Source organism: Chrysemys picta, chromosome 17 (assembly GCF_011386835.1).
Source record: "Chrysemys picta bellii isolate R12L10 chromosome 17, ASM1138683v2, whole genome shotgun sequence".
NCBI classification, from domain to species: domain Eukaryota; kingdom Metazoa; phylum Chordata; order Testudines; family Emydidae; genus Chrysemys; species Chrysemys picta.
The window spans coordinates 24839471-24850155 of NC_088807.1; the positions used below are offsets into that span (position 1 = coordinate 24839471).

Below are 10685 nucleotides of genomic sequence, written 5' to 3' on the forward strand. Positions count from 1 at the left end.
CGCCAGTCAATCAGCCTCTGAGGAGGGGCTTGTGAGTTTATTGCTCCACCCTCTAATGATGATTGGGTTAAGTCTAAAATGGCACACCCTTATTGGTCCTCTACGCCGTTTCTCAGAATGTGGGCGGGGCATAATTCGGCAGGTTACGTCGTGTGGTGTGATTGGGAGGCCAAGGGTGTCAATCAAAAGAGGCGGGGGCCGAAAGCTTCCTCCAGCCCCGCCCTCCGCGGGGATTGGCTGGATCTTGGGAGCTCTTGGTTTCCATTGGTTGGACTCGCTTGCCGATCACGGAACGGGCGGGGCTTCGAGATGTGGCAGCCCTGCCCGCCGCCGGGGATTGGCGCATGCAGGTACTTAAGGCGTCTGCTATTGGTCGGCGCGGGGTGTCCGTCGCGCCGGGTGGGCGGGGCTAGGTTGAGGAGGTGGTTGGAGCGTCCGGGCGGCGGCTTAGCCGGCAGCGGAGGTGGCCGAGAGAGCCCGGCGGTGAGTGGGGCCCGGTGCGGGTCAGGGCGGGCGGGAACCGCGCCGCCGCGGCCAACGGGGCGCTGGGGAGCGGGGCGACGGTTGAGGGGTGTGGGAGTCGTTCTGCGCATGCGTCGCTCGCGGGCGGCTGGTGTTGGGTGAGTGGGTGCGTGTGGTGGGGGAGGGTCACGCGCCCCGGGGTCGCGCGGCTTGCGGGAGGAAGCGGCAGCTGATTCGTTGGGACTCGCGGGAGGAGGCGTGGCCTGGGAGGGGTCAGCGCGCGGCGCCGGGGGGGGGAGGTGTATGAGGGGGAGATAGAATCCTGGGTGCGGTCTGGAAGCTTCGCTGCGCATGCGCGGCCGACGGGGTTGGGAGAGCGGGCGCGAGCCACCTCCCTTCCGGGCCGGGGGGGGCGGGTCCATGTGGCAGAGGCTGTGGCGGGGGTGAGCTCTGCGTGGGGGAGGGGCTGGGGCGGGGTGTATATGGGTGCTGGCCGGGGGGGGGGCGGATATGGGGGGGCGGGAGGGCGCTGGCCCGGGGGGGGGGTGTAATGGGGGGGTACGTGGAGGGGCCGGGGGGAGCCTGTGGGTGAGTTGCTGGCGGGGTAGGGTGTATATGAGGGGAGGGGAGGGTGTGCTGGGCTGGGGGGCTGTATATGGGGGGGGCTGTATATGGGGGGGCGGGGGTACTGGGGGGGGAGGGAGGGTGCTGGGCCGGGGGGGTGTATATGGGGGGGCTGGTTGGTGTATATGGGGGGACGGGGGGTGTAATGGGGGGGTACGTGGAGGGGCCGGGGGGAGCCTGTGGGTGAGTTGCTGGCGGGGTAGGGTGTATATGAGGGGAGGGGAGGGTGCTGGGCTGGGGGGCTGTATATGGGGGGGCGGGGGTACTGGGGGGGGAGGGAGGGTGCTGGGCCGGGGGGGTGTATATGGGGGGACGGGAGGGCGCTGGGCCGGTGGGGGTGTATATGGGGGGGCTGGTTGGTGTATATGGGGGGACGGGGGGTGTAATGGGGGGGTACGTGGAGGGGCCGGGGGGAGCCTGTGGGTGAGTTGCTGGCGGGGTAGGGTGTATATGAGGGGAGGGGAGGGTGCTGGGCTGGGGGGCTGTATATGGGGGGGCGGGGGTACTGGGGGGGGAGGGAGGGTGCTGGGCCGGGGGGGTGTATATGGGGGCGCGGGGGTACTGGGGGGGGAGGGAGGGTGCTGGGCCGGGGGGGTGTATATGGGGGGGCTGGTTGGTGTATATGGGGGGACGGGGGGTGTAATGGGGGGGTACATGGAGGGGCTGGGGGGAGCCTGTGGGTGAATTGCTGGTGGGGGGGGGGGGTGTCTGGCCCTGGTGGGGAGGGGAGGGGCCAAGCCGTTGCCTGGGGCAGAGGTGGGGTGGGGGAGGATGTTTGGTTCTGTGCTGGTGAGGCCGAGGGGGCTGGGTGTGTGTGTGTGTGTGTGGGGGGGTGATTTGTGGGGGGCTGGGGAGCAGGCCTCTCTCCCCTGGTTCTCCAGTCCAGGCTGTGGGGAAGAATCTTTCCCGTCCTGGCTGGCCAGGGCGCTGGGGGACCCCCAGTTCCCGAGTCTAGGGCACAGACTGTCTCCTGGGGCCTGTGGGGTGGGGGCAGGCGCTGGCCTCTGGGTTGTGTGGAAGATCCAGTCATGTGATCGTTCTCTCTGGTGCCTGGGGTGGGGCCTTGTCATAACCCGGGGTAGCCGCGGACACCGTGTACCTGGACACCCACCTGCAGCTGCTGTTTGAGCCGCTCCCGAGCAGGCCCCTCAAGGTAGCTGGTCCAGGGGAAGGCTGCTGTGGGGTAGGCAGGTCCATCCTTGGTGAATCTGAGGGGATGTCTCGACCCCCTCTGGCTGTCAGCTCACACCTAGGCTCTCTCCTTTAGCCCCTGTAGCCTCACCCTCCTGGCCCTTCGCTTCCTGGTTTGCACAAAAAGGCTGCTCTTGTGCCAAGGAGAGAGGTGGGAAATGCTCCCTGGTGACCCGGGGGAGCCCCCTTCTGGTTATACACCTGTTTGTGTTGCCTTCGCTGATTGCCCCTCCAGGATGGGCGCCGAACCCCCACGGCTGCACCGCTGCCCCCTCTGACCCATGAGTTACCAAACCTCAGAACCATCGGCCTTCAGAAACCTCTGTGCTCTGTCAGCCTTCTCCTCCGGTACCAATCCAGAGCTGAAGTGCCGCTGTGCGGAGCCAGCCGTGCTCAGCTCTGTTCTCTGGGCAGCTCAAACTGCCCCCCCCCCCCGCCCCCTCCCGGGTTCACGGTTCTCCCGGCAGGAGCAAACCTCGCGGCTGTCTGTCGAGTCTAGTGACCGGCTGCTCTAGCCGGGTTTGGGGGCGAATTGACCTCTTGAGATGACCTGTGCTGTGGTGATCTAGCATTTGTGCCCTGGACTGTGGTGTACTGCTGGGTGATCCCAGACTAGGAGTAGATCGGGGTTGGGGTAGGAGCCTAGGACCTGGGTTCTGATCCCAGCTCTGCTGCTAACTCCTTTGTGCCTCCCGTGCCTCAGTTTCCCTCCTTGTACAATGAGGTGAGTGCGCTCAGATATGGTGAGGATTTACGCTCTGTTGGTCTCGATGCTTTTACAGCTCCTTCTGCCCTGTAAAAATTGCCCGATCTCCTCCCCACTGAGGCCTAGAAACCTGAATCTCTTTAGTTTGGGATTTACCAGCTGTTGACAGGACTTGCTCCCTGCTAGCTCAGCTTAATGCATGTAGCAAAGGTCCCCTGGTGGTGCCCCTGTTCAGACCTGCCCCTGTGGCAGAGGGTTTATCTTGAACGTAGGCAACAGGTTTGAAGCAGACAGAAGGAAGCACTTCACCCTGGGGGACTCGCTGCCGGGGATGTTGTGAACACTGGGTTCAAAAAAGCACAAGAGAAGTTCCTGGAGGGTAGGAGGCAGGGACTGGGCTCACTGGACCGTTGGTCTGACCTAGTATGACTGTTCTCATGTTCCTGCGTCCAGATCTCAAGTCCTGAAAGCCCAGCTCCCCCCCCACACACACACACACCCCTCGGAGCGGTCAGTGTCAGCGGGGCAGTGCACGTAGGCAGCAGGTTGGTTAATTCCATGGCTGCTGGAAACAGCTTGTCTAACTTTTTCCAAGTGCGGGCGGGTGATCCTGGGAATGCCGCTTCACGCGCCACATGTGGGTGTAACTCGCCTGCCTCTGGAACTTCCTGTTGCAGCCCAGTGGCCAAAGCGGTGAATCACCCGGCTGCTGGGCCCCTCCCCTCTTAGAAACACACAAGGGCAGGGTTTGAGGGTTTGATGGCCTTAGGAAGCCAGCCGCCCAGCTGAGCAAAGCAGCTAGGACCTTGGCCCCAGCAGAGCAGGCTCGGCCCTCAATCCCTACTGCCAGGACTCGGCGAGCCAGGGTGGCCTACAGCTTTGCTCTGGCGCTGGGTCTCTCTGGGCTGCAGCCTGACAGCTCTGGGGACGCTTAGCTCCAGCCGCTGCAGGGTGAGTGGGACAGAAATGACCAACTTGCTGGCAGAACAATGTAATTCAATAGTCACTGCAGTACCTAGTGCTGTTCATCAGCAGACCCCCAAAGGGCTTTGCCAGGGAGTCTCCCGTGTCTATAGATGGGGAAACTCCGGCACAGAGCCCGAGTGACTTGCGTGTGGTCACCCTGTGGCCGGCAGGAATAGACCTCGGGTCTCTGGAGTTCTATCCCTGACCTCCCCTTCACGGTCTCATGGCTGCACTGCACAGGCCCCAGCAGGTCAGGGTGGGAGGGGGGCCTTATTCTGCCACAGGCCCCCACCCCAGGGAGCTGACAGCTTAACTAAAGGGTAGGAGGAATTGGAGAAACTGAGGCAACAGGGCAAGGAATCCTCAGCTGCCTAAAATGGGGCTAGGTGCCAGCTTCCTTTGGGTCCTGGTGGCTGGCTCAGGGTCACGCGGAGCATGGCAGAGGCAGGGGTTGAACCCAGACCTGGATTCCCAGCCTCCAGCTGCCCATACAAGCCAGCTTTGCTCTGTGAGCTGGGGCTCTGGTCATCCCTGCGGAGCCTGGAGTCTAGTCTGGCTCGTGCTCTGGGATTGCCAGGGGAGGGGAAGGGCAGAGGCTTGACTGAAGCGGGAAAGTCTGGGTATGAGTGGGGGGGCTCTGGGCTTGTCTGCACAGGGAAATTGAGAGGCATAGCTCGGTTCTCTTCCCCTGATCACTCCGTCTAGCATTTCCCCTGGGCTAGTTCACATGCCCCACATGGCACCAGCTTCCTTGTTCCAGCTGTCAGTGCCGGTGTTCCTGGGGGACATCCGGGCCTTGTGCCTGCCAGCAGGTTCCCCTTCATGGACTCTGCCTCCAGCAGGCTGGGCTCTAGCTTGCCCGCCTTAGCACCCCTGTGACGGGCCTTCCCCCTCTCTCCCGGGCCAGAGATGGCTGCCATACGGAAGAAACTGGTCATCGTGGGAGATGGCGCCTGTGGCAAGACCTGCCTCCTCATCGTCTTCAGCAAGGATCAGTTCCCGGAGGTCTATGTCCCCACCGTCTTCGAGAACTACGTGGCTGACATCGAGGTGGACAGCAAACAGGTACTGTGGCCCCACACTGGCTGGGGTGGGACCGTTAACCTTGGCCTCTCGCCACAGGGAGGAGAGCTTGGGGTCCGTCCTGGGGGGGGGGGGGGGTTTAGACTAGCTTTGGCTGAGGGACAGATGGCACCCTGCTCTCCTGGCCTCTGGCTGGGGGAAACTGCACCCTCAAGAGTTAACAGGAAGTGACTGTGCTGGGGGAGAACCGTCCTGCTTTGATGCACTGCCTGTAAGTGCTGCGGTTAACTCTGAATATCCACCGCCGTCCCTGCCTGCTCACTGATATCGGTGGGGAGGGGTGCTGAATGGGTCTGAACAAACGGCCAACGCTGAGGTGGTACCCGGGGGCCTTCGTCTCTGGGCAGGCCACTTGTTGCCCTCCCTGGGAGCCTCGCTGCAGGTAGGGAGATACCGTATCCTTACCACACCCCCAGCTGTTACTGGATCTGGCCCTCTACCCAGCAGCCCGCTCAGGGCTGGGACAGATGTGGTGCTTATGAAGCATGGCCTAGTGAGAGGCGCTGTGGACACAGTAGTTAGACTGGAGCAGTGGCCTTCAAAATCCGTGTGTATCTCAATGGGCTGGCTAGTGATTGGCCCCCAGAGCTTGAGGTGCATGGAGTGTCTGACCTGGGGGGAGGCCGGGGCGAGTACTCCGCCCCTGGTGGGGTCCCCAGCTGGGAGATGCCGGGACAGCCCAGTGTCTGAGCTGTGGCAAGATCTGGTCTCTCCGGCTCACTTTTGTTCTGAACAAACAGCACTTTGCTTGGGGGGAGCTGGCTGGGGCCGGGTAGTGTTGTCACGCCTCCGTGAGAACAGGCCGGCAGGTGCTGAATCTCAGAGCTGGAAGGGACCCCTGAAAGGTCCCCAAGTCCAGCCCCCTGCCTTCGCTAGCAGGAACAAGTACTGATTTTTGCCCCAATCCCTAAGTGGCCCCCTCAAAGATTACAACCCTGGGTTAGCAGGCCACTGAGCGATCCCTCCCCCCTTCTCATGATGGTGGTGGATTGCTGGCATCTGCAGCCCAGGCCCTGTCTGGACCTTCGGCCCTGTGTGGTGGTGGCTGGAGGACTGAGACAAAGCAGGGTGCCCGAGAGTGGGGAGAGGAGCAGTTGGCTCAGGACCCGTGATGGGGTCTGGCCACCCCAAGCCAGTGACTTTCCAGTGGGAACTGGAACCCAAGGTGGGCGGCTGTCCATTGCCACCCTTGTCTCACGCAGGTGGAGCTTGCGCTGTGGGACACGGCTGGCCAGGAGGACTACGACCGCCTGAGACCCCTGTCCTACCCTGACACGGACGTCATCCTCATGTGCTTCTCCATCGACAGCCCTGACAGCTTGGGTGAGCGCTGGGGAGATCCACCTGGGTCCCCCGTCACCGTGTGGCTGCAGCCACAGCCCGGATCTCTGTGCCGGGCAGAGGGTGCCCAGGTGAACTGTGGCTCAGCCCCCTGCAGTGGCCAGGTCGCACAGTCGCTTCCGAGTTTGCTACAGGCCCTGAGCTGGGATGTCTGGCCAAGAGGCTGGTGGTATTGGGTCCTGCTCTAACCACTAGCCCCCACTCCCTTCCCAGCACATGGGAGAGAACCCAGGAGTCCTGGTCCCCAGCCCCCTGCTCTAGACCATTAGGCCCCGCTCCCTTCCCAGTGCCGGGTAGAGCCCAGGGGTCCAGGCTGCCAGCGCAGGCAGGGGGAGCTGGGCAGGGCCTGGTCTGGGAGCCTGATGCTGATCCCGCACCTGTGCAGAAAACATCCCGGAGAAATGGACCCCGGAGGTGAAGCATTTCTGTCCCAACGTCCCCATCATCCTGGTCGGCAACAAGAAGGATCTGCGCAACGACGAGCACACGCGCCGGGAGCTGGCCAAGATGAAGCAGGTGAGCCCCCGCCCCGAAGGAGAGCGCGTCCCGTGTGTGTCTTCTCCCCCCCCCCCCCCGCTGTCTGTGCTGGGGACCGTGGGGCTGCCCCCGCCCCGAAGGAGAGCGCATGCCCCCCTGCTGTCTGTCCTGGGGACCCTGGGGCTGCCCCCGCCCCGAAGGAGAGCGCATGCCCCCCCCGCTGTCTGTCCTGGGGACCCTGGGGCTGCCCCCGCCCCGAAGGAGAGCGCATGCCCCCCCTGCTGTCTGTCCTGGGGACCCTGGGGCTGCCCCCGCCCCGAAGGAGAGTGCGTCCCCCCCCTGCTGTCTGTCCTGGGGACCCTGGGGCTGCCCCCGCCCCGAAGGAGAGCGCGTGCCCCCCCCCGCTGTCTGTCCTGGGGACCCTGGGGCTGCCCCCGCCCCAAAGGAGAGCGCGTGCCCCCCCCCCCGCTGTCTGTCCTGGGGACCCTGGGGCTGCCCCCGCCCCAAAGGAGAGCGCGTGCCCCCCCCCCCGCTGTCTGTCCTGGGGACCCTGGGGCTGCCCCCGCCCCGAAGGAGAGCGCGTGCCCCCCCCCCGCTGTCTGTCCTGGGGACCCTGGGGCTGCCCCCGCCCCGAAGGAGAGTGCGTGCCCCCCCCCCGCTGTCTGTCCTGGGGACCCTGGGGCTGCCCCTGCCCCGAAGGAGAGTGCGTGCCCCCCCCCCCCGCTGTCTGTCCTGGGGACCCTGGGGCTGCCCCCGCCCCGAAGGAGAGTGCGTCCCCCCCCACTGTCTGTCCTGGGGACCCTGGGGCTGCCCCCGCCCCGAAGGAGAGCGCGTGCCCCCCCACTGTCTGTCCTCTGTCTGTCCTGGGGACCCTGGGGCTGCCCCTGCCCCGAAGGAGAGTGCGTGCCCCCCCCCCCCACTGTCTGTCCTGGGGACCCTGGGGCTGCCCCTGCCCCGAAGGAGAGTGCGTGCCCCCCCCCCCCCCCGCTGTCTGTCCTGGGGACCCTGGGGCTGCCACCGCCCCGAAGAAAAGTGCCTCCTTAGATTGACGCCTACCTGATTAACCCTTCAGACCCCAGGACAGTGCTGCTGCTTGGGCTGGCTGTACTGGGCTCCCAGCCCTGCTCTTACTGGCCAGACCCCCCTCTCCCAGCCCCCCACTGCCCCCTGGGATCAGGGAGCCCCTCGGGGCTGACGGCTGTTCCTGCCCCTGCAGGAGCCGGTGAAGCCGGAGGAGGGCCGGGACATGGCCGGCCGGATCAGCGCCTTCGGGTACCTGGAGTGCTCGGCCAAGACAAAGGACGGGGTGCGCGAGGTGTTTGAGATGGCCACGCGGGCCGCCCTGCAGGCCAAGCGCGGGCAAAAGAAGCCCCACTGCCAACTGCTGTAACCCCCCTGCTCCCACCAGGCCCTCCCTCTGACCCCCTGCTTGGGGGAGGGGGCGGGAGCTCAGGGCCCCTCATCACAGCCCCACGGCTTCTCGGGTAGAGCCGCCCATCTCCTCTGGCTGCCACAGCTGTGTGGGGTGATTCGTGGCACAGCCCCCCTCAATCCCAGCCATGGGGAGGCCCCAGCCTCTCTCCCTGAATGGTTTGGGGGGGGCGGGGCTGCCCCATGGCAGCTCCACTGCCTCCTGGTGGCTGTGCCCCAGCCCTCCCAGTCCCCCCTCAATGGGAGCCTGACATCACGGGGCTGCCCTGCCCCTTGTGACCCACAGCCCCCTGCTGAGGGGCTCAGGTGTCTACTGTGCCTCTCCTGGGCTGTGGGAGGGTGGCTCACAGCACAGTGCCCCTGGGGCGGGGGAGTGGGCGCTGCCCCCTGCTGTACAGATTTCTTCCTCCTCCTCCTATTTATCTCTTGCCAAGCGGGGGCCCCCCCAGAGAACTCTATATTTTTATGCAGAGGCGTTGTGGGCCGCTTTGCCCGTGGAGGGCACCTGGCTCCCCCCACCCCCCCACGGGTCCCGGGCCCTCCGCCCTAGCAAGTGCCACAGGTGGGGCGCTGCGGGCGCCAGGCCGCTCTGTGCTCCCCGGGGACGGTGGTCGTTACTTTTCAACTGTACTTGAAAGACGAACAGCTCTGTAATAAATTTGTAGCAATGTTTAGTATTGGGGGGGGCTCTGGCTGTTTGTGGCTAGTGCGGTTCCTCACATCACAGCCCTGGGCTCCCCCATATCTCATCCTGATCCCCTCCCCAGCCAGCTCTGCCCCCCTGGGCGGTGCTGGGGTCACGCCAGCCTGAATCAGTTCTACCCCCTGCCACCAGCTGGAGGGGGGGGGGGGCAACTCTCCAGTCACCTCAACAACCTGCCCGCTGAGCTGCCCCCAATCCCCTTCATCTTGCTGTTCCCTGGGGCAGAGGCCCCCCCAGTGGCCCCTGGCCTGAGGGAGCAGGCTGCTGCCCGGGGGTGGGGAAGGGTCGCGGGGGGAGACAGTACAATCCTGTGCTGCAGGTTCCTGCTCTGGGTGGTGGCAGCATGGCCCTGGCGCCTGTGTCAGGTGCTGTACGCGTGAGGGGTTCTGGAGGGAGTGTGCGGGGTATTGTGGCTACTTCTGGGCCAGGGCAGCAGTGGCAGGGCACCCCATAAGGCAGCCTACCTGTGGCTCGGCTGGTGCTGAAATGCACCCAGCTCTGGGGCGGAGCTGGGGCCGGGCTCACATGAGCAGTACCTGCCTGGCCCTGGCGTGCTGTGAGGGCCTGTGGTGATGAGCAATTAACGTGGGGGTGGGGAGTTGGCACTGCTGAGTCACCCCCATCCCTGGCAGGGCCAGGCCTGGACAGTGCGGGGGGGGGGGGGTAAATTCCCTTCCTGCACCCCAGGGCTGACCCCCAGAGATTCCCCCAGTGCAGCAGGGTGACTCCCTGCGAGCCCCGAGCACTGTCCCAGGGAGCAAAGCCTGAAGGGGGGGTGGCCCGTGTGGGCGGGGGCTGGTTGTCTGGGTGCTGCCAGGCCCCACCCCAAGGAGCCACATGGGGGGTTGTGCCACTTTCCACCCTCCCCCAGCCACCCTGACCCCCAAACTCTGGACATGGGGGGAAGGGGCAGATGGCCCCTGGGAGTCCAATGCTGGCTCCAGCACAGCAGCCTATGCCCCCAAGTGCCCACTCCCCTCCCCGGAGCTGGAGAGGGAACCCAGGAGTCCTGGCTCCCAGATTCAGTGGGAGGGGGGGACCGGGGTCTCTAGGGCTGCACTCAGAGCTTGAAGCGTCCCCCGGGCAGCTCCATACGAGGTACCAGGACAAATGCGCCTCACCAAGAAAAGAGGCGGCTGCTTCCCACAGCGGGAGTCGAACCCGGGCCGCCTGGGTGAACACCAGGAATTCTGAGCGCTAGGCCACGTGGGACAGGTCTGCTGCGGCTCCGGCCTGGGCCCCGGCAGCGGGCGCCGCAGCGCCACCCACTGGGGAAGGAGGGTACTGCACCATTAACCCCCCACCCCCAAGGGACAGGCCCCTCCCCTCAGCCCCTCGTAGCAGCGAGCCCACATGCTCCCAGGCAGCCCTGCTCAGGGCCCGGGAGCGCTTCTAATCCAGAGTCACGCCGGAGCAGGCTCAGAAGCCAGCCCTGACCCCATTGGAGACACAGGGCAAGTCTGCCTGGAACAGGGGCTGAGCGGAGATCACAAACCAGCCAGAACCCAGGAGTCCTGGCTCCTGGCCCTGCTTCCCCCCCAAGACCCCACAGCCATCTCAGAGCCGGGGAGAGAACCCAGGAGTCCTGGTTCCCAGCCCCCCCCCACCCCGCACTCTAACCACTAGACCTCACTCCCCTCCCAGAGCCTGTGGTGTCCTTTCTCCAGGCCAGTTCAGGGTGGCCGTGTCCCCACCGGGCCC

The 10685-nt window shown here is 65.3% G+C and overlaps 1 protein-coding gene across 2 annotated transcripts; it reads left to right on the forward strand.

The window, feature by feature from the left end:
* The first annotated feature begins 343 nt into the window (after window positions 1-343).
* Window positions 344-8958, forward strand: LOC101945627 (transforming protein RhoA-like). 2 transcript variants are annotated; one of them, XM_005311951.5, is made up of 5 exons: window positions 344-483; window positions 4857-5014; window positions 6235-6355; window positions 6759-6889; window positions 8067-8958. In XM_005311951.5, exons 2-5 carry the CDS (start codon window positions 4859-4861, stop codon window positions 8238-8240), a joined length of 582 nt encoding a protein of 193 aa, XP_005312008.1. In that variant the 5' UTR covers window positions 344-483; window positions 4857-4858; the 3' UTR covers window positions 8241-8958. The 2 variants fall into 2 exon arrangements, with proteins under 2 accessions (XP_005312008.1, XP_065427219.1); XM_065571147.1 differs by lacking the exon at window positions 344-483 and adding an exon at window positions 778-905.
* The last annotated feature ends 1727 nt before the right edge of the window (window positions 8959-10685 follow it).

Excerpts from the sequence above, each read along its gene's own strand:
- LOC101945627 (XM_005311951.5), top strand. The coding sequence starts at position 4,859 with ATGGCTGCCATACGGAAGAAACTGGTCATCGTGGGAGATGGCGCCTGT. Across the intron at positions 5,015-6,234 it reads TCGAGGTGGACAGCAAACAG|GTGGAGCTTGCGCTGTGGGA; the intron begins GTACTGTGGCCC and ends TGTCTCACGCAG. Across the intron at positions 6,890-8,066 it reads AGCTGGCCAAGATGAAGCAG|GAGCCGGTGAAGCCGGAGGA; the intron begins GTGAGCCCCCGC and ends CTGCCCCTGCAG.